The 25,999-nt window shown below is 38.1% G+C and overlaps 1 protein-coding gene and 1 long non-coding RNA gene across 4 annotated transcripts in view; one reads left to right on the forward strand and one right to left on the reverse strand.

Moving 5' to 3' along the window:
• Positions 1–7,144: 7,144 nt before the first annotated feature.
• LOC142868027 (uncharacterized) lies at positions 7,145–10,834 on the reverse strand. The gene is made up of 3 exons (XR_012917222.1): positions 10,689–10,834; positions 8,109–8,269; positions 7,145–7,188 (listed from the first exon to the last, which is right to left on the reverse strand). It is a non-coding gene; the product is annotated as an uncharacterized LOC142868027 (long non-coding RNA).
• Positions 10,835–10,929: 95 nt separating this feature from the next.
• SNX7 (sorting nexin 7) overlaps positions 10,930–25,999 on the forward strand; it is an 89,613-nt gene continuing 74,543 nt past the window's right edge. For all 3 annotated transcript variants that reach the window (XM_012761975.3, XM_075999879.1, XM_075999878.1), the window contains exon 1: positions 10,930–11,142. In XM_012761975.3, the coding sequence (XP_012617429.2) occupies positions 10,963–11,142 (180 nt within the window). In that variant the 5' untranslated portion in view covers positions 10,930–10,962. The remainder of the gene's footprint in view (positions 11,143–25,999) is intronic.

The raw sequence follows: 25,999 nt of genomic DNA on the forward strand, positions 1-25,999 counted from the left end.
ACCACTTAAAGTCCCAGTAATTGACCTAAGGGCTTATAGAAAGTGAAGAGACATTTATTCAGGAAAATCCACTAAATCTCAGTAAGAGTCTATGGCACTTGAGTCACAATTGGTACCCCCACCTGCCTCTCCCAGCTCATGGTGACGGAAGCTCCACTCTGGATGGATGTGGTTCAGAAGACAAGGATCCTTCTCCCCCTCAGCCCACATTTAAGGACTATAGCATCTCCCTTTGAGGGACAGGTCACTAGAATTTTTATTCTCTCTCCATTCTCCATGTTGTAGAGGCTGAATTCCAGGCAAGTGTAGCCAAGATGTACATCTTCTCCACCAGTCCCTGCTCATAGAGTGGAGGCTGTCTACCCTAGGTACAGCAGGCCATGCATAGATTGCAGCCCAGAGCATTGTCACACAGCTCAGTCATAAAGCAGAAGTTTTATACCATGAAGACAACAGCCCTATAATTATCTCAGTAAACACAGGAAAAAAAATTGAAAACATCCAAAATCTATTCATTATAAAAATACTTGACATGATAAAAACTGCCTCAACCTGATAAAGGACATCTCCAAAGACCACACAGCTAACATCAAAACTAATAGTGAAAAATCAAATGCTTTCCCTGTAAAATCAGGAACAAGGCAAGGAAGTCTACTCTCTCATTTCTAGTTTACATTGTACTGTAGTTTCTAGCCAAGCCAATCAGGCAAGCATGATGACTAACATGTGTCTTGACCCTGGGAGTTGCCTATATATTTGCTCAAACATTATTCTAGGTGTGTTTATGAAGATGTTGCTTAATAAGATTAACATTTGAATAGGTAGACTTAGTAAAACAGATTACCCTCCTTAATGGGAGGGGGCCTCATACAATCAATTGAAGGCCTGAATATAATAAAAAGTGTGGCTGAGAGAAAAATATTCTCAATGGGCAAAACTGTGAGCATCTAGTTGTTCACTTTGCTAGGAAGGAGAAATGGCCAGACATGTAATTATATACTGATTCATAGGCTGTGGCCAGTGCTTTTGGCTGGATTGTCAAGGACTTGGAACATAATTGAAAAATTGGTGATAAGGAAATTTGGGGAAGAGGTATTTAAATAGAGCTCTCTGAATGGGTAAAAATGGGTAAAAAATATGTAAAGATATTTTGTCCCATGTAAATGCTTACCAAATGGTGATCTCAGAAGAAGAAGATTTTTAATTGTCAGGTAGATAGAATGACACATTCTGTGAATACCAGTCAGCCTCTTTCTCACCACTTTTATCACCAATGGACTCATGAACAAAGTGGCCATGGTGACAGGGGTAGAAGTTATGCATGAGCTCAGCTACATGGATTTCCACTCACCAGCCTGGCTACAGCCAGTGCTGAGTGCCCAATCTGCCAGCAGCATAGACCAACGAATCCTCAATATGGCATCATTCCCTGGTGTGATCAGCCAGCTACCTGGTGGCAGGTTGATTATATGTGAGCCCTTATATCATAGAAGGAGCAGTATTTGTTCTTACTGTAATACACATGTACTCTGGATATGAATTTGCCTTTCCTACAAGCAATGCTCCTGCCAAAAATACCACGGTGAATTTATAGAATGCATTATCCATCATGATATTCCAAACAACATCGTATCTGATCTAAGAACTCCCTTTACAGCAAACGAAGTGTGGTCATAGCCCATGCTTGTGAAATTCACTGATCTTATCATGCTTCCTACCATCCTAAAGCAGTTGGCTTGATAGAATGGTATAATGGCCTTTTAAAGACTCAGTTACAAAAACATAATAGCTAGATGGCAATACCTTGCAGAGCTGGGGCGAGTTTTCTCCAAAAAGCTTTATATGCTCTTAAGCAGCATCAACCATATGGTGCTCTTTCTCCCATAGCCAGAATTCACTAGTCCAGGAGTCAAGCAGAAGTCAAGGGAGTGGCACCCCTAGTGACCCATTAGCAGAATGTTTGCTTCCTGTTCTTGCCTTGTGGTTTGTTGGAATAGAGGTCTTAGTTTCAAAGGAAGGAATGCTTCTACCAGGAGACACAGCTATGATTCCACTGAACTGGAATTTAAGGCTGCTGCCCAGCCACTTTGGTCTACCCATGTCTCTGAATTAACAGGCAAAGAAAGCAGCCACAGTGCTAGCTAAAGTGACTGACCTTAACTATCAAGAAGAAATTGCACTACTATTCCACAATTGAGGTAAAAAAAAGAGTATATGTGAATACAGCAGATCTCTTAGAGCTCTGGTCCCCACCTCCTGGGCCCTGGACAGGCACACCAGTTTGTGGCCTGTTAAGGACTGGGCCACAGAGCTCCACACTCCTTTGAAACCACAGTCAGTGGAAAAATTGTCTTCTATGAAACTTAGGAAAAGGGGGGGCACCCAGCAGGAGGTGAGCGGCTGGTGAGCCAACATATTTACATTATTGCCACTCCCCATGGTTCCCATCATCATCTGAGCTCTGTGCCCTCCCCGTGAAAAAATTATCTTCCATGAAATTGGTCCCTGGTGCCAAAAATGTTGGGGATCACTGCCTTAGAGCATGTCTTATTACTAGGTCCTGTGATTAAAATCATGTTATTTTATTAATATGAAATATGAAGAATAGGCAAACCCATAGAGATGAAAAATAAATTAGTAGTTCCAGGGGCTGGGAGATGAAGATAAATGGGAGTGGATGCTCATGGGTATAGAACTTCTTTTGGGGGTGACGAAAATATTCTATAATTGATTTTGGTAATAGTTGTACAACTTTGTGAACATACTAAAAAACATTGACTTTTATGCTTTACGCGGATGAATTGCATGATGTGTGAACTATACATAAATAAAACTGTTATTTTTTAAAAAGAGAAAGAAAATAAGCATTAGAATCTTGCTTTTAAGACATAGTCCCTCTATATTCCACAACACTTTCGCTTAAGGCCATCACCAAACATATATGATTTATTAGAACAATTTTTTTCTAAAGTTTTCTTAAAGGAAATATTTTCAAAGGAACTTTTGTTCTAGAAATTAAATAAACTACAGATACATTTTTATTGTACCGGTACCACTTAAAAGAAATACTGTGATAGCAATCATTTGTCCTATGAGTCTGTCCATAGAAATGAAGTATGGTGGAGCTAAATGTTTGTTTTCAGTTAAAAAATCAACATATTAGAAACAAGTTTGGTACTACTAAGATTATTTAAATCACTTGATTCATAAAATTAATTAGGAAATATTTACTGAACAATTATCTTACGATGCCTTACTATCCCTTCTACCTCTATATTGTCAGTTTTGTTGAATAATAAATTTGCTTCTCATTTTTAATGAAGATCATTCCTAGGCTTTTGTTTTTGATGGTAGAATTACTATATCCAGTTTAAGAGAAAAGCAGGCCATTATAGGTTATGTAATTGTATGCATATTCCATGTTCTTTGGGTTTTGCTGGGTTAAAGATGTTTAAAATTATGTAGCCTTATTATTCTAACACATTTATTTATTTATTTGTTACAATAAATGACAGAGGACTTGAAATTGCCAGTTTCCCATAATAGTAAAATAAATCTTTTTATAAAACACATATTCTAGTCAAAACTATAAAGCATTAGGCTGCATTGCAAGACATTACTTCTGGTAGTCTAAATGAAATTATGGGACCAATATGGCAACTATATGCCATTACTTACATTAATAATATTAACAGTAATAGTAATAAAACAAGATTTGTATAAATCCTCAAGTCACAAATGATTTCATATATATTAGATTCTTTCATACTAACCTTTGAAGTATATATTAATTAATTATCCCCACTTTGTTGATGAGAAAATTGTAGCTAATAATTTAAAGTACATCCCTGAATTCTCTAAGCCAAATTTCAGTAATTTACAAAATTTCATGTAAAGAACCATATACTTGCAGAATAATTGGATATTAATCATAGGTATGGGGTTATAGCCCCTCCATCAACTTATTCTCTTCAAGTTAATCACCTAGAATTAAGTACTTTTAGGTTGTAACTGTCATTTGTTCTATTCCAGTACTTTTGACCCTCTGCTTACTAAACACATGGTATGATTTCACATCATGACCCGCTTTAGGTAAAAAGGAATCATGTTATCAGTTCTGGCCAGTGAGTTGTGAGCAAAAGAAATATCAGTGAGCAAAAGAAATATCACTTCTGGGCCAGAAGGCATGGGATGGAAAGCAAAAATTCTGCAAGTGGATTATTTAGGCGTAACAGCTAGCAGAGTCACTCACGCTTCCACTTTTTGGTTCCTGGGCGTTTGTCTTCCACTTGGGGAGACAATACCATCTAATGGACTTTGATACAAAGTATATACCATATCCTCTAAATTAGAACATAATTATTTCAGGATGTTGTCTCCAAATGGCCCCATACCTGAGTCTTTAGTAAGCCAGTCCACCTATCAGTCAAGCCAGCCACTTCCAGGCTATGGAATATATGATAACAGGTGATTCCACATGCATGAACCCATGATGTCTTCCTCTGCTGTAAAATGAATTGTTGATCAGATGCGTTGCTGTATGGCATGCCATGATGGTGAGTAAGACATTCTGTGAATCTATGGCTGGTAGTCTTGGCAGAAACATTCATGGCAGGGAAGGTAAATTCATATTCAGACTGTGTTCATTTCAGTGAGGATGAATCTCTACCCGGTCCATAAGAGCAGAGATCCCAAATAATGAACCTGCCAACAGATATCTGGCTTGGTCCCCACATACCAGGAATGGTGCCATATTAGGGGCTCAATGTTGGTCTTTGCTGTTGATAGATTAGGTCACCAGATCAGCTTTGGTAAAGAGAGGTTCGTGTCATTGAGTCCATGCATAGATTCCATCCCTGTCATCATAGCCACTTAGTTCATGGGCCCGTAAAGCAAGCAATCTGATAGCCGAGGAAAAAGGCGGACTGACATCCCAGAGTACATAACTTTGTCTACTTGATCAGTAAGTGCCTCATTTGCAGTGGTGGCCCTGTGCTGGGCATTTCACATTGACAAATATCTTAGTTTATGACCATTCTGAAAAATCAGTCCACATACTTCTTCTATAAACTCCCCTTTCACTAATCATCCAATAGTGTTCCTTCCAAGCCCTTGACTATACAACTAAACCATTTGCAACTACCCATGAATTAATATAGATCTGTATTTCTAGCCACTGCTGTCTCCAGACATAGTAGATGATCAAATGTCACACTTGAAGTTCCAGCCACTGGGAGGATTTTCTTTTACCACTGTTCTTCAGGTTTGCCCCCTAGTGGGGCGGTAGTGCTATAACTCCACTTTCAGGTGGTACTAGCCTATTGGGAAGACTCATTTGCAAACTAGGCTCAATGTTTTTTTTTCCTCAATCAACTGGTTGTAAGGAGATTCCCAGAATGCCATTTTTGTAGGTCTACCTTCTGGGACCATTCCTGGTGGCAATTCTGCATTGTTCTGGGCAAGTCAGGAGATAGAAACCACACAGTCATTTGAAGATGCAAAATTTAATGTAAATAATTATTACCAGGGGACTGGAGTAATTGAGGAGTTGGCTAGTGATAGTTAAAAATAATTCTAAAGAATATGGGAATAGCAGATATAAGATGTGACCATCACCAATAGCACTGAGAAAAGTACCCAAGGACACAGTCTCCCTTGCTAGGGCTGAGATCCAGATGTCATTAGAAGGAGCACCACCTTGGATGTCTAAATGTTGGAGAAGTCAGTGAATTGCCTCCTTGTTAGAACATGCTGGGGATTTACCTCTGGTTGGTGCTGGGCCTCAGAATTTGTTAGGTGCCAGGAGAAGCTGTTGTCTGTTGGACACTGTCAGTCAGGAGCTTGACAGGTCCTACCCTTCAGGAGTCTAGTGTACTCGGTCAGCTCTGGGCTGCTGTGCTGAACAAAAGTCAGAGCATAACTGGACTCCAGTGTCCCTGGTGTTGTGCACACTTGGGACTAAGGAGAGGGTAGGGAGTACAGTAACTTGGGCTGGGGGCAGGTCTACAAATCTGAGTATCTTGATTATGCTAACACAGCGGCCTGAATTTTATAGAAAGTCAAATACACCATAAAAAGTTGTGCCTTGCAGGAGGCTTATGCTGAACAGTGGAGAAAGGATCTCTCTGCAGGACACTAGTAAGAGAGCACATCAGAAACAGGAAGAGGAAGACCCTTCCTCCTCCTCCAATATCCCTCCAGGTCTTCTACTGACAAAAAGCGTAATAACTTGCCAGGTGGCAAGGGAGAGATATTTACAATAGAGCAGGCAGCAAGAGTAAATGTGCAGCTAAGAGGCAAAAAAAATAACAATCAGTACAATGACTATATATTTTTTTAATTTCTAGGCCTTTTGGTTCTTTTTATAGTATCTTATAGTTATTTTTATCCTTTTTATTTAACAATTTATATTTTTGGTATATTATTTGATTATTTAAAGTTCTTTGGAGCTCTTTTCCTTCTAATAGTTTTTGTATGGTGATTCTGATTCATGGTAGATTGTTTCTTTGAATGTTTTTAATTTTGTATTGTGGTCTCATCTGCAGCATGGCTTTATCTGTAGAAACTCTTAGACGTAGGTTGAGAAAGAGATTTTTTATTTTCTTATACCAAATATCCCAGATATATGGCTAACACAGGAATACTTTTAATTTTTTGACTTTGTGGCTTCCCAAAAACCATGGTTAGGATTTGATTTGGTGGGCAGAGCGAGATGTCTTTCCTACATGGAGCACAGGCTGATCCAAAAGAGTTTTGTTACTGAATGAATATTTTACAAGTTTACATTTCTATTATTTCTTCATGATAACCCAAACTCAAATCTTAAATTATTGAAACTGATTCTACCCATTGCATCCTGGGGGGCAGCTGAAAAGTTTACCAGTCTCATTCCCTCACATAATAAGAACACTTTGTTTCTTGCCCCTGGTAGTTAATTACTTTCTTGCAAATTCAACCATAAATTTAAAGATTCTTATTATAGTTACTCAGGATTTATAGTGAGATAATCACAAAATTGTCTATTCTCCTAAATTCCAACAACTGAGAATCTGCAAATATCCTTAAAAATCCTCTTTTCCCTTTTAAGGCAACATATATAACATTCTTTTCAGTAAGCAGTAAATTACTTACCCCCTACTACATACCTTGGGTAAATTACTAAACTTCTCTGTTTATCAGCTTTCTAATCTGTAAAATGGAGATGGTAATAATAGCACCTATATCATAAGATATTTGAGAGGATTAAATGAATAAACATACATAAAGTATTTATAACAGTTTCTGACTCAAAGTAGATATCAATTAGCTTTTAATGTTAATATTATTGACGAGCTTATAGAAAATACTGATTCTGTCTGGGGGCCTGTGACAAGTTCTAAAAGAAAATACACTAAAGTTTTAAAGCCAAACATGCCCTTTTTGCTAGATTTCAGAAACTAGACACTGGGACATTAGGTGACCTTGTTACCTAAGCATTTCATCATGAAATGGGTGCTATAATAATGAAAAAATAATAATAAAATTTAATGAGTCTTCAGTGAACCATATGTGTGTAGAAATGTTATATATGCAAGTGGTCCTAAATGCACACTTTGCATGAGCATTTGGCTCTCATTTCCAGCAGTTCTACTCTTATGATCTCATAGGGAATTCCATCAACAGTTAACCAAGAGGTAAAAAATCCAAATTTGTTTTACAGATGGTTCTCCACCATATGCTAGAATCATCTAGAAGTATACTACTGTGGAAAGGGGCAGTGGAAAAGGGAAGTCTTTCCCTTGGTACACAAAAATACTCGTTACCTTTCAAAGGAGAGTTTAAGATGAGTATTCTATGCTGTTTCCAGGACAAAGGCTAAAGGTTTGACTTGATGGGACTTAGCAGAAACAGGTAGGATCTTGGGGGAAGTTTGGGAAAATGTGCATGGATGGTTTTCTTGGAGTGGCCCCAGAATAAAAACATATTTATAGACCATGACAATGCTTTCCTAAAAGCCTATTTGATGAGTTTATGTCATCAAAAATAAGTTAGATAAGAATTTTTATACTGCAGATGCTAATTTACTGCTTTTTAAGAAACTCCAGTGCTTGTTTCATGGCTTCACTTACCAAGTGGCCATGGTGGTGGGGATATATGCTATGCATCGGCTCAACAATAAGGATTTCAGTTCACTGAAGAAGAATTGGCTACTTCCATTGCTAAGTGTTCAACTCGTCACAGTGACTTCTTGAGGTCTTTCTCTGCCACACTGGAGGATGTCATGATTTACCTTTAGTGGAAAAGACACATTGGATTTGCTTTTCTAGCTCACTGAATTTCTCCCATCAAGCTCATCCATGAACTTATTGACTGGTCTATTCTCCATCAAATTTTGCACATCATATTTTTTTCTAACTAGTTAAATCATTTTCTAGCAAAAGAAGTAAAGTCTGTGGGCAATGTCCATGGGGTGACTTGCCTTATCATGAATCTCATTACTAGAAATAGCTGACTTTATAGATGGTGGGATGGCATATTAAAGACCCAGTTATGGTCTCAGGAGACCCCACTTAGAAAGTGTGGGGACTTGGGGGAGAAAGAGCATTTTCAGAAGATATATGTTATTGGAATAAAAAATTAATATACAGCATTATTTCTCATATACAGATCAGGACTAGGTAGGGCTCCTCTTAATATTAAACCTGTACTCAAAGTTTTGAACTATGCTGGTTTAAAGGTTTTAGTAGCCAAATAAGAATTCTATTAAATAACCCAATGACAATCCCCATTTAATGGGAAGTTGAAACTACAGGAGAAATAGACATATTAGATTTAGAGTTGTACCAGCAATGAGTAGATTTGGGATTTTCTTCCTTTGGGGGGCTGTGAACTGTATGCCTAGGTGCTTTAGGCATAGCTGGACTATATTCTGCAGATGGAGGGTTAGTGTGTAAAGAAAGGTGATATTAATGTTGGACAGCCAAAGGGAGCTAAAGGGGTAAATGATAGTTGGGTTGTTTTTTCCTCTTCTTATTTTTTTTTTTTTTTTTTTGGCTGACCAGCATCAATACGGCCTTTCTATGTTTGGAAAATTCTCTGCTTTAGCAATCTCCATGAAACTTGGCCAGATGGGCCAACCAGACATATCCTCCAAGATTTTAAAACTGGAACAATCAACACAGAGAAACAGGACTGTGGGGGCATTTTTGTGGCAGTTATAGTAGGGGAGGCTCTGAGAGGCAGCTGCAGTGCTGATGTTAGGGACAGCAACTGCACTCCAGTAACATAAGCATCAATGGCAATATGTGAAGGTGGTATCACGCATGGTAGCAGTAACATCTGTACCATTGATTCTCTGACATGGTTTTGGCTATGATCCAAGCCATGCAGCCTTGGTTTGTTCTGCTCATTTTCTGAGCCTGTTCTCTATGCTTTCTGGCAATTCTGTGAGTTACAATGTTATTAAGAATTTCCTGTTTCAGATTGCAATTAGGAAAACTTTAAACTCATTCTGGCTAGTGAGGAAGATTCGAGAGGAAAAAATAAAGTCTTTTGCTAACTTGTATTCTTTATAGACCTTAGCAAAGAAGCCTTTTTGAGTTGAGGTACTTCTGATACTGTAGTTTACTAATACATATAATAGTCCTGACCTAAAAATGTTAGAGTTTACTAAGGAATGTAAGACAAAGACATTGAACAAATACAATCTATAAGATGGAATAAAATTAAATGCTAAATTGGGAACAAACTGTCATTTAGAAAGTCTTTCTGAAGGAGATGGGACTATTTATAGTTAATTTCCAAAAGATGGGTAGGAAATGGCATTTTCAGTGCAGGAACCATAAAGCATAGGAACAAGTCTAAATAGTCACAGGGCAGACCAACCTGACTGAAAGGTGGATACATGTCCTGAAATCAGTGGGAGGGGCATTTGAATGCTTAAGAGGAAATATATTATTTAAGCCCTGTTCTCTAATGAGAAATAAAAATATTCTCTATTTGCCCAAATAGGGAATTCTCACACATATCTTACTTTATTTAAAAGGTTTTACTAAATTAAGGACATACAGAAAAGAGGTTGGACTGAGAGAAGTAAATCATAAAACCTGAAGATAACTAAAAAATATATCAACATGCATTCAGTTGTCCATTATTTTTGAAATGTAGGTGTTGTTGTTGTTTTTTATTTTAATAATAGGCAATAAGCAGTTTTAAACATTGGCAGTGCAAGGACTGAAGATTATTTCTGGGTAGCGATTTCCAGTCCTGCTAGTTGTCCTTGGCTCTTGGTAACATTCTTGCTCATTAACTTCAGGAAGACTTCCAGGAGTAAAGATCCATCTGAAAGTGGCTGAAAATAGTTTTTAAAGCTCAGCTTTCCTGGCTTGACAGTGAAATGACCGCACAGGCCAGTCACTGGGTCAAAAATCAATTACAAAACAGAGGAAGTTTTCATGTCTTTTATTTGTGCATTAGCTCGAAAATCACAACCAAGAAGAAAGACAACCACCAAATACAGGAAATACAGTATCGGTTTTTTTTTTTCTTTTTTTTTTTCTTGGCAGGCTAGGTCGGCTGCCTTCCAGCCCTGCTGTGGATCCCGCGAAGTGGACGGTCCCCTACGTGGCATCTTTCCAGACCCCGCTACCACAGAAACCCTGGTTCGGGGGCCCTCGAGCTGGGTCGGTGCGAGGACCCCCACCTCCTACCTTCCAGTCTCCCCCTTCCTCCGGGGCACAGCCGGGCCTTGCCCCACCCTAGACGGAGTCCCAGAGCGTCCCACTCCCGCGCCGGCGGCGGCCGCAGGCCAGGTGGGGATGCGCCCGGCCCGGCCCCGCGCTCCTCCGAGCAGTTCCGCGTCTGCGCGGCGGGCGAGGGGCTGGAGCGGGGCCGGCCGGGGAGGCGCCGCGTGCGCGGGAGCCAATGGGCACGCTCGGGGGAGCCGGGCTGGCGGCGGCGGCCGGCTGGGCGCGCACTCTCGGGATGGAGGGCGAGCGCCCGGCGTCTCCGGCGCGCTCCTCCGGCCTCCCGGCCGGGGGCGCCGAGGGGGACAGCCCGGGGGGCGGCGCCCCCTTCCCGGGCAGCAGCGGCTCCTCCACCCTGCTGCAGGGCGAGGTGCTGGACCTGGACGAGGACGAGGACGACCTGGAGGTGTTCAGTAAGGTGAGGGCGGCGGCGGCGCGTCCCGGGAAAGTTCCGAGGCAACTCCAGGAGTTGCTACCGTTTCGCGTCCAGCTGCCTTCGGGCGCGCCGGCGCTGCCAGGGCGGCGGCTCGGAGCTGCAGCCGGAGGCGGGTGAGGTCTCCCCGGGCCGCCCGACCTCCGTGGCAGCTCTCGCCGCGCCCGGGGCTGCGTGGCGGCGGGGCCCCAGCCGCAGCCGCTCCCTCCTTCGCACTTTGACCTTACGCTCGGCGGGGCCGCGGCTTCCCAACTCTGCAAAGTTGTGATTTCTTTCCCCCTTCTCCTATTCTGACACCCGCATCTGCTGGCAGCGGTGCGGGAGCCCGGGAGGCGAGTGGCCCGAAACTGCCCCCGCCCCTGCCAGCTTCCCTTCGGGCGAGGACGGCACGAAAGGTCTCTCTGCGAGAGAGCAGCCGAGTTTAGAGTTATTCTTGATTCGGTGCTGTTGGCTGTGGCTTTGAGACTTGGGTGACCCCCAGGGTGAGTCTCAGGTCCTGTGGGCACAGGTACGAGGAAATCCCCCGCTACGGGAGGGAGAAACGGCCGCGTGTCTAAAGAAGCACCTCGGCTGCGGAGCTCAGCATTTTCCCGATGGCCAGCCGCTGCCACCCAGCCCACCGCCGGCCGCTTTCGTTTTTCCCTCGCCCCAGGAAACACCTAGGACCAGAGGACTGTTTTAGCTTGTTTTATAGTTGGAGGGAAATTAACTTGTGGGGCTTAGTGGTAGACTTTTGGTGCGTGTAGCCTAGCGGTTGTAATTTCTTCAAAGGTTTTAGAAAAGAAGAATACCTTTCTTGCAGGGCAGTTGAATGTCACTCCAGTTTCTCCAGTCGCTGCTCATGAAAGACTTGAGTTCAGATCAGAACACTGCATTAATTGCTAAGGTGTCCATGCAACAGTTAAATGTTACCTTGAGACGTCAAGTAGAACACCCTGCCTACCTAACCAATGCCTTTACTCTGGGAGAGCAAACCCAAGTTAGAAAGTGAACAAACATACTCTGACTCCAAAGAGAAATATGTAAACCTTATTTTCACTTAGGGTTAAATGGAGTGATAGACCCAGTTGTATTCCAGATATTCAAACAGACTATCACAGTTTTATGCTCTTGGCTTTTCCATTTATTTAAATTATAAAGCAGTGGAATAATTTTATGTTTAGTTGTAAAAGGTAAACAACTGCCTTTTTATGTTCCACACATGCTTTATGTTCGGATCAAGGACATTTGGCCAGTTCATTGATGATTTACTTTACATCCTTCTTTACATTGACTTCTAAGTCTATGAATATTAGTCTATAGTTATGCATTTTGAAAAGTCCACCATGGAGGGCAGGTGCTGGGAATGGCAATTGTGTATCAGAATCATCTGAGATTGTTTTAAACTTGTCAAGTGGTTTCTCTTTCTTCAGATTCTAGATGTCCCACTGCCTCATAAGAATCACCATTTCAATGAGGCCCTCTTGTTAGAGGATGATCTAAAGTGAAGCTAATGAAATTTAATCTTCAGAGCTATTTATTTGCTTAGGCCTCTGGGAGTGCTGGGGGTTGCTGGAGTGATAGTTGCTCTAGGTGGGAAGGAAATGACAGGTTGCAACCAGAAGCATTTCTAAATAAGCATTTCTGGTAAATTGCCTAAAGCTTTCTCAGAATAAGGAATATCCATCGCTCCAATCATTTATAGAATTTTTTTTCTCATTCTAAATAAAAAATGTGGTTTTTTTTACCTAATTTTATATATGTAGTTTTGTATTCTTTTTAAAAAGGGACCTTTCAAACTCTGTGAGCTTCGGACCCATACACCTTGCTCCACCCTGCTTGTTAGTGTTAACTACATGTGTTGGACACTTAGAACAAGTTAAGAACTACTGCTGTAGAAACTGGCCACATAGATTAAGGCAAATATATAATATTGTTTAAAATCTGAAAAGAATACTTAGAAAATTTTAAGATTAGACATCTGCTTACATTTCAGTAAGTTGAGTTTTTCAACTATTAACTGTATGTAGGTGAGTAAATTTAAGAAAGTCTTCTCTATGTGGCCTATCCTTCCCACCACTGCCTCTCCAGCCTGCTTCTCTGTAGAACTCTACCACTGTCCGGCCTACTCTAGGATGGTATCTGACAGTTACTCACGAAGCAGACTATCATTGCCCTTCAGTACTTTGGGAATGGCTACATTGATATTCAACTTATGTTCACATTTGTAGTCCCCTATTTCCTATGAATATTTGTGAATATGTATCTGGTACCCTCCTCCAGAAGCTTTTTAAAAAGTATGAACTTCAACTTATTCCAATTTCCCCACAGTATATTACAAGTACATGGCAAATACATATTTTTTTGTAGAGATGCTGTGTTAAGTATTCTTTGGAAAAAAATGTGCGATTCATTGCTTGCTATCACAATCTTGTAGTCTAGGTGGGAAGATGGGACAGAAACTCTAAATTGCGATATAAATCAAAAGGGATGGAAATTAAAGTGTTTTCTGAGTTTTCAAATAATCCAGTGAGGCAAAAATGATGCCAAAGCTAAAGAGATCATAGGGAATTCAGAGAATACTGATTTAAAATGGCAAGTATGGCCGGGCGCTGTGGCTCACGCCTGTAATCCTAGCTCTTGGGAGGCCGAGGCGGGCGGATTGCTCAAGGTCAGGAGTTCAAAACCAGCCTGAGCAAGAGCGAGACCCCGTCTCTACTATAAATAGAAAGAAATTAATTGGCCGACTGATATATATATAAAAAATTAGCCGGGCATGGTGGCGCATGCCTGTAGTCCCAGCTACTCGGGAGGCTGAGGCAGAAGGATCACTCAAGCCCAGGAGTTTGAGGTTGCTGTGAGCTAGGCTGACGCCACGGCACTCACTCTAGCCTGGACAACAAAGTGAGACTCTGTCTCAAAAAAAAAATAAATAAAATAAAATGGCAAGTATGATGCACATCTGTAGTCCCAGCTACTCAGGAGGCTGAGGCAGGAGGTTTACTTGAGCCTAGGAGTTGAAGGTTGCGGTGAGCTATGATTATGCCACTGCATTCCACCATAGAGTGAGACCTCATCTCTGAAAAACAAAAATAAAAAAAAGAGAGGAGAACAAGAAAAAGTATAGATGTTAGGAGTTAGGAGAATATAGCCAATGTTACAAAAACAATAAAATATTAAAAAAAGAAAATAGATACAAATGGTAACATTAGTGTAAGAAATGTTTTAGAATGAGGTCAAAATGAGATGAGGCTTCCAAAAATTTCAACTGGAGGAAAGGGCCATTGTCTTCACATTTAGAGTAAAATTTTTCTCTTTTGGGGGAAAAATAATCTATTAAAATAGATTGCCATTATTTTTAGTAAACACTATTTTATAGAAGAAACAGCAATTGAAACAGTGTACATGAATAGATCACAGTGAAGCATTGAGATGCTTATCTGGTACTCAGAGAATGATAGTTCTTATTATTGATCTCTTTAAAGGTATTCAGACTGTAAAGTGAGATCTTTATCATCAGAGACCTTATGGATGTAATCATCCTCATCACCACTAGTCATCTTTGGGAAGTCATGGAATATAGACTCAGTGTCCCTAGACTTGAGATAGGTAAATATTATTTTTCAAAATGGCAGAAAGAAAATTCTGGAAGGTACAGAACAGTGAGCTTAATTTCAATCTCCACCAAAGCCATAAAGTGAATTATTTAGTATTTTGTTTATAAACACCGTGAAAACAAAGAGGTGATCAATAGAAGCTAACATGTTTTAAGTTTTAAAAACTTAAGCTTTTTATGGTAAATCAGAAACATAACAAACATTTATTTGAGCAGGGCTTTTCAAAAAGTAGCTCATATTTTGGTAGAAAAGGTTATTTTTTAAAAACTAATAGGTTAGAGTTGTAGAGACATTCAGCATGCATATATTTTTTTTCTCTGTCAGTCTGGAAATTCAACATAGTGATGGAGAGACATGATTGTACTATTCAACAATTTTATAAAATACATAGAAAAAGATGATTTTGCGAGTCTACTTATTTTTCACATTTTTTCTTCGGACAGTCTCTATTTAGTTTCTGTTGTGGTCTTGTATCAGTCATCAACCCCGATACAAATCAGAATTCTCTCTAATGGTTTAAATGAGAGATTAATGCAGAAACTATTTATAGAATTACTGATGAGTTAAGAGACAAACAAGGGGTACTGAGGCACTTAGAGACTTGTAGTAGCCCAAAGCCATTAGCGCCCGTAGTTCTAAAGGGATAAGGAATGGAACTAATATGCTGGAACCTGCTCAGAGCTGGAGCTGTGGAGAAGAGGCTACTGTAGCAGGAACTGTATCTACAGAGAGTTGTAGCTACTGTCAGAAATGTGGTCCTAGAGCAGGAGATGGATAAGGAGTATGTTCTCTGAGCTCCTCTCCTCGTGCCATTGGATCTCCTGCTTGTGTTCTCCACTGGGTGAGCTGCTAAGGTGATGTCATCCATAGCTGCCAGCCTGCTAGGGCACAGAGAATAGATGGGTGGGGGCTGAGGGTGAAAGGAAAAAAATAACCAGCATAGAACAAAACTGTGGAGAGTAACTTTGCATAAAGATGGCCACATCAGCATTTATCTTTCCATATACTCTTCTATAATGTGGCCAGCCACCCATCCCCATCCCTTCAAGAGATGGAATCTGGACTGCTTTCTCTGAATCTGTGTGAAATTGTGACGGCTTCTACCAATAGGAAGGTAGAAGTGATGCTGTGCATCTTAAAAGGCTAGATCATAAAAAAAGGAATGCAGGTTCCACTTTGTGCAGTCAGACACTGTGCATTTTGGAGCACCATGTAAGAAATGCAACCTAAGACCTCCATGCTGTGACGAAGCCCAGCATTGAGACCACATGTGAATGCGCTGGTCCGCAGCCCCAGCGAAATCCCAGGCACTATTCAGCATTAGGTGGCAGGCTTTTGAGTGAAGATGTCTATATGATTTCAGTCTGTGGCATCCAGGTGACCTTGGCCATCAAATTTTCTCAGTTGAGGTCTCACACGTGATGGAAAAGAGACAAGCCACTTCTGCTGTGTGCTGCCTGACTTACTGACTAATTAACCAGTGAGCAAAAAAAATAAAAACATAAAACAATAAAATTGTTTTATACCACTAAGTTTTCAGATGATTTGTTACACAGCAGTAGTAACTATAACAATAGCTAATCGTCTGTAGGATATAATCAGCCTTCCAATCTTTTGATAAGTTAGAACAAACACTAGGTTCAGGAGCAGACTATGCAATATAATTGGGATATACGTTAAGTCTTAAAGCAGTATTAATGATTGTAAATAAAAATACCACCAAGACATAAACTTAGTAGTTTATGTAGCTACAGAGTAGAGACTCTGTAGCTACTTGTCTGCATTCAAAATCCTGGCTGCACTGCTTGCTTGCTAGCTTAGTTTCCTTGGGCAAGTTACTTAAAGTCAATGCCTCAGAATTTTCATCTGTAAAATGAGAACAGATAATAAATAACTTATTATATTTGTTCCCCTTTCTCTAAAGCCTACATCCAGATCTTGGTTTAGTGGATCTTACCATTTTGATGATTTAAAAACAAGAGAAACCAATAAAACAAAATCGGGCTGATCTAGGACTATATTTCTCCCATGAAAAATTCCACTGTCTGCTATTATAGCCCTATTACATGTTAAGTACTCTTTTATATTCTTCTCAAGGGATAGGTAAGTGAAGTAGGAAGAAGATGAAAAATCCTCAAGTTCCCCTTTGAGTTAGCATATGTGATCAACAATAAAATTAAAACAAGTAAGGAAACTTCAGAATACGTTTGGGAAGACCTTGTGTAGGACCATTTTATGTGCAAACATTCTTAGTGTTTTTCAGTGACTGAAATATCAATATATACAAATGATATGATATTAAATCTAAATAAACACCATATTTCAAGGTAATATAGAGTATTCATTGTATTGTAATCTGAACTGTCTATGCCACTTTTGAAGATTCATTCCACCTTCTGTATTTTAAAAGTAGAGTTGATAGTCCATGTCAGAAAATGACAAAGGAATATTATCTCATCTTTGGATGCCAGTACCTTGGTATCAGTTCTTTGGAATGCTGTTTTGAGATGAAGCCAGAGATCTTATCTAGGCTTAGCAGAAAGAGGGCTTGGATCTATTAGCACTGTCTTCCATTGGCACAGGAAGTAGCAATAGTCTTGCCACATAGTTGCCATCCATGAAGGAGAATACACAAAGAGATTTCACTGATGATATATTCTGGTAACTGTGGCTTGGGAAGAAAGTATGGGGAAGAACAAAAAATGGTTTAGCTTGGAGAATACTTAAGCTCAATTCTCTTAACCCTTTATGAAAAGTTGTTATGATCTAGGTGTATTAAATGTTTGTGGTTTTGAAGAGCAAAACTAGGACTACTGGGTCAAAAATATATAGAGAATTTTCAGGTCAAGTTAAAGAAGACTTTTCCAGTTGAAGTTTCCAAAATAAAAGGGATTATCCAGCACAATCACGAATTCTGTCACTAAAAAAGTTACAGCATAAGCTGGATGACTAACTGTCCCAGAGGAGAGAAGGGTGTGACAGTTGAACTGTTTTTTTCCACTATTAAGAGGCTGTTAGAATGGAATTTTAACTTACTAAATTTAACTGTAAGAACAGTGGAAAGTCTTAATTAGATGGTCCTACTCATCCCTTCTAGTTAATTCCCAAACTGAACTATGTTCTACTGTTTCTCAATTCTTAACATCTCTCTGCTCCAAACTGTTGCCTTTTCCATTTAATTTTCTACTAATGTAACAATTCCTTAGGTGTCCAGGAGAAAATGTTTACTTTCTGTTTGTACCTCTCATGCACTCTTCACGTCTGCCGCTCATATATCTGAAAAGTCTCTATCAGTTTTACCTTTTTATAACTCTAGAATTAGTGTCCTAATCTTCTCCCTCTAGTCTATTCTGTGCTCCCGGCAAATCAGTGTTTCCAGAGTGCACAATTCTGGTCACAGTGCCACATTTTGCCATTCAGGGCTCTCGGTGATCAGGCTATTTGCCTTTTTCCTTACCACCCTCTCTCCCCTAGAGCCTTACTGCTCAGAATGTGTTCCCTGACTCTACTGCATCTCCTGGAAGCTGGCTAGAAATGCAATTTCAGAACCTGCTCCAGACCCAGTGAATAAGAATCTGTATTTTAACAGGATTCCCCAGTGATGTCATTGCACTTTACAATTTGAAAAGCACTGATTTGAGTTGGTCCACTTGCCACTGTGTAACCTTAGTCCGTATTTTTCTACTTCCATGAATTTATTGTTGGGTCAACAAAACAAAATCCTTTCTGTTATTCATTACCCAATGTAAAATTTCCTCTTCCCCAAGAACCTTCTTCATTCCAAAGCTAGAATTTCATTCCAATCTGTGCTCTCGGTAGTAATGTTTTCAATCACCTAATATTTAACATATTTGCCTTAGAAATTTTTATTTCTTTTTTCTAAAACCTTGATTTCTTGTCTATTTCCAATAGATCAAGCTTGTTGAAGATAATCAATTAGGAACTCTAAATATTTATGGAACGGAAACATTAATGAATGACATAGCCTTTATTTTTTTCATATTTATAGACCTAATTATTATAGTAATTTGCCAATAATCTGTTTGCAGTGAATTCAGTTTGTATTGTTCTGATCTTTTCTATCAGGATAATTATCTAAATAGAGTAAAACAAATTGGTCTTAATCAATGGTAGGTAATGTTATTGCTGATGACACAGATCTATTTTGAGTCTCAATACTGGACAAAATTGCCTATTTAGATTGCATTAGAAGAAATAAACACAAAACATACAATCCCAGGAGAATTATTTAGGAACCTTCTTGTGCTTGAAAAATAAATCATTTTAAGCTAATAGCACCTGTCTCAGGGAGCTTGATTACAAGCAGTAGAAACCAACTCTGGTAGAAAAGAAGTGAAATGGTGAATATTAGATTGCTCAGAGAGTAGATGAGAAGCCTCGAAATGCAAGTGCAGAAAGTGACAGACACTAGCAGGAACTATAGCTAACATTCTATCGTCATGTGCCACATAAGGGCATTTTGGTCAATGATGGACCACATATATGAGGATGATCCCATAAAATTATAATACCATATATTGACTGTGCCTTTTTTATGTTTAGATGCACAAATACCACTGTGATACAATTGCCTGTACAGGATTGTAGCCTAGTAGCATAGGCTATGCCACATAACGTAGGTGTATAGTAGGCTGTACCATCTAGGTTTGTGTAAATGCACTATATGATGACAAAATCACGTAACAACACATTTCTCAGAATGTATCCCATCATTAAGCAGCACATAACTGTAACTGTATTTGGAAAGAGGAAAAGATGTTGTATAGCCAAAATGAAAAAACAAAAACAAAAAAACCCCCGAATTCATGGGAGCCTATAGGAAAAGGATCTACAGTCTTTTATGCAGAGACAACAGTGTTTTATTTATTTTTTAGAGGGGCAGTAGGGGAAATTATTACAAAGAATTTGGGAAAATGATGTCAAAAGACTCCAGATTTAAACTTAATATATTCCAAGAAGCATTTTATTCTACTGAGTTTTAAAAGTAGAGTTTTATATCTTTGAAGGTCCTGATGGTATTCCCTCGCACAGCTCTGAACTGATAGACTGCTATGGTTCTATGAGTCATGAGTGTTATTAAAAAGGAAACAGTTTCCATAGCTATGCAGTTGGTGTTCAAAGTTTATTTTATTCATGTGTTTGCTTGTATCCCACGCTTTGCAAAGAAGATAAAAGGCTAAAGTTAAACATTTACAGTTAATCGCCTTAAGTATAAAGTTTTTCAATAAATGCGTGAAGAGTTATGTGCTTAAAAGATTTTGTCTATTTTAACTAGAATACTTGATTAACTCTGGACTGCATATATCAATTATACTGGATAATAGTGTAACCTATAGTATTAATAAAAAAGGTAATTAAAATTATTAGCTAATACTGATAAAAATCATATAAAAATCATAAAAAAAGATTAAACCAATAGTTTTAAAATTGAAACAGAATAATTTTATTATTTTTGACTTTGAACAATGCTTTTTGTAAAATCAGTTTTTTATAATCAACTTTTTAAAATCTTTTAAAATCAACTTTATTGATGTATATTTTACATACCATAAAATTCACCCATTTTGGGTGAATTTTTTTTAAAGCAAATTAACTGAATTACACAGCCATCATTGTAAACCAGTCTTAGAACATTTTCATCTCCCCAGTAAGATACATTATGCCTGTTTACAGTTAATCCCCGTTTTCTCTCTCAGCCCTAGATAACTGCTAATCTGTTTTATGTCTGTATAGGTTTGCTCTTCAGGTTATTTCATACAAATTGAATCATGTGGAGTTTTTTATGTCTGGTTTCTTTCATTTAGTGTAATATTTTTGAGGTTCATTTTAATTGTAATTTTATATCATAGTTTATTTTTTTATAAAGAAATTTTTGTTTTAAAATAAAAAAGAGAGCTTAATCACTTAAATGGAAATATTAGGATGAGAAAGTCTGCTTAGAATTAAAATGAAAGCCTTATTATGTAACTTATTATGAGGATCCAAACAAATGGCAAATTCTTGATATATGACTCTTCAAAACTGGAAAAACAAATCCCTAATTTATTCTACTGTACTGACTCTGAGAATGTTAAGTATGTGTCTATATTTTAATGTAATTGAACACTGAGTGGTGTCTTCATTAGCTTTCATTAGGTTATGTGGCGGTACAAACAACCTCAAGGTCTCAGTGGCTTACTTACAATGGAGATTTCTTTCATTCTCATGTATCTGTTAGCTGTGGCTGAGTCGTAATTCTCTTCTAGGGTTTGACTCAGCTCCACATGTCTTCTTCTATTTGGGAGCAAGACTGAAGGAGTGATCCCTAACTGGACCATGGCATTCCTGTGGCAGAAAGAAAAGAATATGAGAGCTGGTGGAAACAGGCAATGGCTCCCAAATCTTCTTCCCAGATACATGCCATTGTCCAGAGCAAGTCATGGTCCAACCCACTGGAGTGAGGAACGATTGTATTTTCCCTCCATAGGTAGGCACTAAAAGTCACCTGGCAGTTGGCCAGAAGGTACAATCCGCTTATAGGAAGAAGAGGAAACACTAGGAACGATCATACACCTCTGACCTTGGTTTTGCAGCAGCTGTAGGCAAATGGTATATTGGATCTTTCTGAATTAAAATAACCCCACATTTTTAAAAAGAGTGTTAAATACAAAAATGAAAGTTTTCTACTATGTAAGAAATTATCACATGTGTAATTGAGATAAATGGAACTGCATTAGTTATGATTAATAACCTCCAACTGGCTAATGCTCATGAATAGTCTGAATAAGACCATGTACATACTTAACAATCTCTAGTTGTGCAACAAATGTCATACTTTGAGATTCTCAGGTGCAATGTTCAATTATCATGGAGTTCTTCCCTCCTTTTAAAAAAAAAACAGTAAGATAAAGATGTGAATTCTTAAAATTCTGACACAGTAAATGTCAAAATGAGCCTTGTTTGGTTATTCCTTCAACATAGTCTGTGTTCCAGCTATTTATCTCCTTTCTTGTCATTGGACATTCTCAGTCCTTTCCTGCCTTGAGCCTCATTGGTCCATTTGACTGCAATCTTCCTCAGTGTTTTACATAGCTGGCTCCTTCTCACATTACCTCCTTAAAGAAATCTTCCTGCACAGCTATCTCAAGCATTCTTCTTGCTCCCTGCAACCCCTTTCTCCAGCTGCCAGCTCCAGTTTCTCTGGAACTTATTCCCTTTTTTGTTAATACTTAACTATCTTTTTATCTGGAATTATCTTATTAATCTATATATTTATTTATTCATTATCTATACCCTCTCCCTCCCACCCAACTAAAAATATAAGCTTCATGAGAGCAGGAACCTTGCCAGTCGCTGGTCTTGGCTGCTGGTACATCCCCAACTCAGTGCCTGACACATTGCTGACATTTAGTGTTTGTTCTATGAAATAAAATGACTACAGTAGGTGCTTTTCTGTATACATATGGTTGTGGGGATTGTTGAGTCTTGCTCTATAGATTAAGAGATAAGTGATTTTGGAAAAATTATTATCATCCCCATACGACAAGTTTATTAACTAAAATATAGACAATGATAATACTACTTCCTTCAGGTGATTGAGAGGATTAAATAAAATAATGTATGTATGTGTTGTTAAGGCAGAGTTGCTGGCACTTAGAAAACTCTATTTGCTGTCATGGTATATAAGATTAATGTTTTTGACTGTGTAAGCATCCACTTTGAATTGTTGCTGAGATCTTCTTCAGAGGATCACAAAAACATACTTGTTTCTATCTTTAAGGAGCTTATACTTATTTAAGGGAAAATATTGTGGCAATAAATAGTCTTGATGGGGCTATATATACAGCTACTTGGTTAAGTATGGAAAAATCTTCTGTGGATATAGAGTAGACTCCATGGACATAAAATTTAGGATTGTAGAGAACTTTTAATTTGAAATAATTAGAGCATAAGAGCATATGTTTTTAAATTACTATTGAGAGTGATACCAAAATTCTGGTATTGTTTCTTAAGTGCTATAGTATGAGCATAATTTCCTCTGTGAGTGAGTTATTTCATGTAATATCTGCCAGGCAATTTAGAATTACTAAGGTATAAGAATATTTGGTACATCTGTTTTAATTGTCTACTAGTTTTCCTTATGTATGTATCTTCAAAAATGCTCTGTAAATTTGTTGGTAGGGCTAGATATCCAGGCAACTCAGCCCTTTCCCTGTAGAATATCTATACAGACAACACTTTGGTTTAGGGGACTAGTTTCAGTTTGCCGGAGGCCAGGACTCTTTTTAGCCATGCCTATATTAAGTGCACAGTTGGTTGTGCTCCTTAGAAACCATTTCTGATTACATTCCTGAGTTGGATTTGCAATGTTATCTGTCCATATGATGTATATTCAACCTCTTCAGAAGTTCTGGTTGGAGTAATTATTTTTCTTGGCTCGTTCTGCTTCTGATTAGTCATCACTGAAACCACAATTGGGTAGTTGGCTGATATTGTGGTTTCTTGTGTGTATCCAGTACTCCAAAGTTGTTTTAAGGTAGTTTCAGTTGACCTTTGATCATTTGTGGACTTAGCGTTCATGGCTTTAAGTACCTTTGACGTGCAGTAAAATGACATTTCCCTGAGGCACACAAGTGGCTGCACCAGTGTGTCTGAGGACATACTTAGTGGGGAAGCCTCACCTACCTTTCAGCATTAGCCTTTTTAGTTGTTCTGTACTTTTCATTGCTTACACATTCAGTACTACTTATTGAGGTGATTAAAAACATTGATTTGTGAGTATGTGTATTTCTGAGTATAAAAAAAAAATAGTCCCTAATAGAAATGCAAATGCTAAAAATTTGGAATTTACCTTCTATCTACCAATCACCAAGAGGACTTTATTTCTAAATTTCATGAGAACATTGTGAAAAGAGAATTAATGAACATGTTTTAGTAATCAAGACTATATACTTATCCTACTTGAACAACCGTTTTAAAACTTTTAAAATAATTTTTATTATGGAATAATGTCATGCACATAAAAGAATGTTCACATACATAAAATATCTCTCTGTATTATATAGCTATCTATATAATATCTGCAGTGAAAGCAGAGAAAAACAGCCCATGAAACAAATCTAGTCTGTCTCATTTTTTTAAAATTAATTTTTTAATTCAATATATATATTTTATTTCAGTAGACTTAGCGGGTACAAGTGGTTTTACAGTACATGGATGAATTGTATAGTGGTGAATTCAGAGCCCTTAGGTACCTGTAAAATAGTATACACATTGTACCTGATAGGTAATTTTTAATTCCTAACCTTCCTCCCACCCTCCCCACTCTTGAGTCTCCAAATTCTATTATACTGTTCTGTATGACCATGTATACACATCATTTAGCTCCCATTTATAAGTGAGTACATGCAGTATTTGTTTTTCTCTTCTTGAATACTTTGCTTGGGGTTATATCTTGTAGACTCATCCCATTTGCTGTGAAAGATATTATTTCATTCTTTTTTATGGCTGAGTAGTATTCCATGGTATATATATGTGTATATCATGTTTTTTTATATACTTATAAGTTAAATGGGCACTTATAGGTTTATTCTGTATCTTTGCAATTGTGAAATGTTCTGTGATAAACATGTGAGTGTGTCTATATTTTTGATATAATGACTTCTTTTCCTTTTTGTAATCCCCAGTAGTAGGATTATTGGAATGCATAATAGGTCAACTTTTATTTAGTTCTTTGAGGAATCTCTGTGCTGTTTAGCATAGTGTTTTTACTAATTTACATTCCCACCAACAGTGTATAAGTGTTCCCTTTTTACTGCATCCACATGGTTGGCCTCATTTTTGTAAATACAGTTTTATTAGAACACAGCCACACACATTTATATATTATCTGTGGGTGTTTTCTTACTACAGTGGCCAAGCAGAGAAGTCATGACAGAGACAAGATATCTATTATCTGGTCCTGTATGGAAAATGTTTGCAGACTTCTGGTAATAGGATAATAAAGTTTGCATCCAGGTACCACCCTTCAACTTAAGAAATAAAACACATCCAAAAATTTTGACATCCTGTGTGTTCCTCCTAAGATTATCTCTCTTTCTCATATTTAAAAGACACTAATAATCTGAATTTTGTTTTTGTCATTTGTTTGGTTTTTATGCAAGTTTATATATGTATCTTGAAGCAATATATTTTAAAAATTTATGCATTTTTGGACCTTGTATGTTTTAGGACTTTTAAAATAATGTCATTCTGTGTGAATTCTTCTGTGATTTGCTTTTTTCTCCTAATACTTAGTTTGAGATTTATCCATGTTTTTTACAGTTGAGACTATAGTTGATTTTCATTGCTATGTATTATACACACCCTTACACGCATATTCCACAGTTATTTATTTATTCTTCTGTTTCTAATTTTTTCTAATTTTCAACAGTGCTGCCTTGAATGTACTTGTACTTCCTCAGGTTTTGTGCACTACAGAGCTATATGCTGATCATATTTTAATACATTTATTTATTCTTGCCTTAGATTTCTATTTAATTTCATGGGAATCAGAAAAAAATATGAATTCAGTGATGACTCCCAGGGATCCATGTCATATTTTGATATGGCATTAAGAGGTCCTCTAATTGATAGCAGTTAAGAGTTCGAACATGTGATTTTAACCTATGTCTTCATTTGAAAACAAGGGGGAAAAGAGCACCTACTCATAGTATTTCTTTCTGGTTAGAAAGAGAGAAAAATATACAAGATTGTGGTAAGGTTTATATAAGATAATTCATATAAAGCCTTCAAGCTGACGTTGCATATATTGCTTTTATTAGTTCTTTTTAATCTTTCATGGTCCAAGGATGAGGTCTGACCTCTCTAAGAAGTTGCAAGCGAGAAAACTGAACCTCAGAAAAGTAAAGTCACTTGACCAAATTCACACAGCTGGTACATGTCTAAACTTGGATTAAGTTTAGCAATGCCTGACTAAGGAGACCTTTTCTTTTAATATGCCACTTTTAAAATTTTCTGCCAGAAGGGAAAATTATGTCAAGATTATTTGAAAAATTTCTATGGTCAATATATAGCTCTGTAGTGCACAAAACTTGAGGAAGTACAAGTACATTCAAGGTACCACTGTTTGAAAAAACTAGAAGTAGAAGAATAGATAAATAAATTGTGGAATACACAAACAAGGGTATATATACTACATAGCAATGGAAATCATGTCAAGTAAGATTTGAGTGTTGTATGCCCCT

The sequence above is a fragment of the Microcebus murinus genome, chromosome 2 (assembly GCF_040939455.1).
Source record: "Microcebus murinus isolate Inina chromosome 2, M.murinus_Inina_mat1.0, whole genome shotgun sequence".
Classification (NCBI taxonomy): Eukaryota; Metazoa; Chordata; class Mammalia; order Primates; family Cheirogaleidae; genus Microcebus; species Microcebus murinus.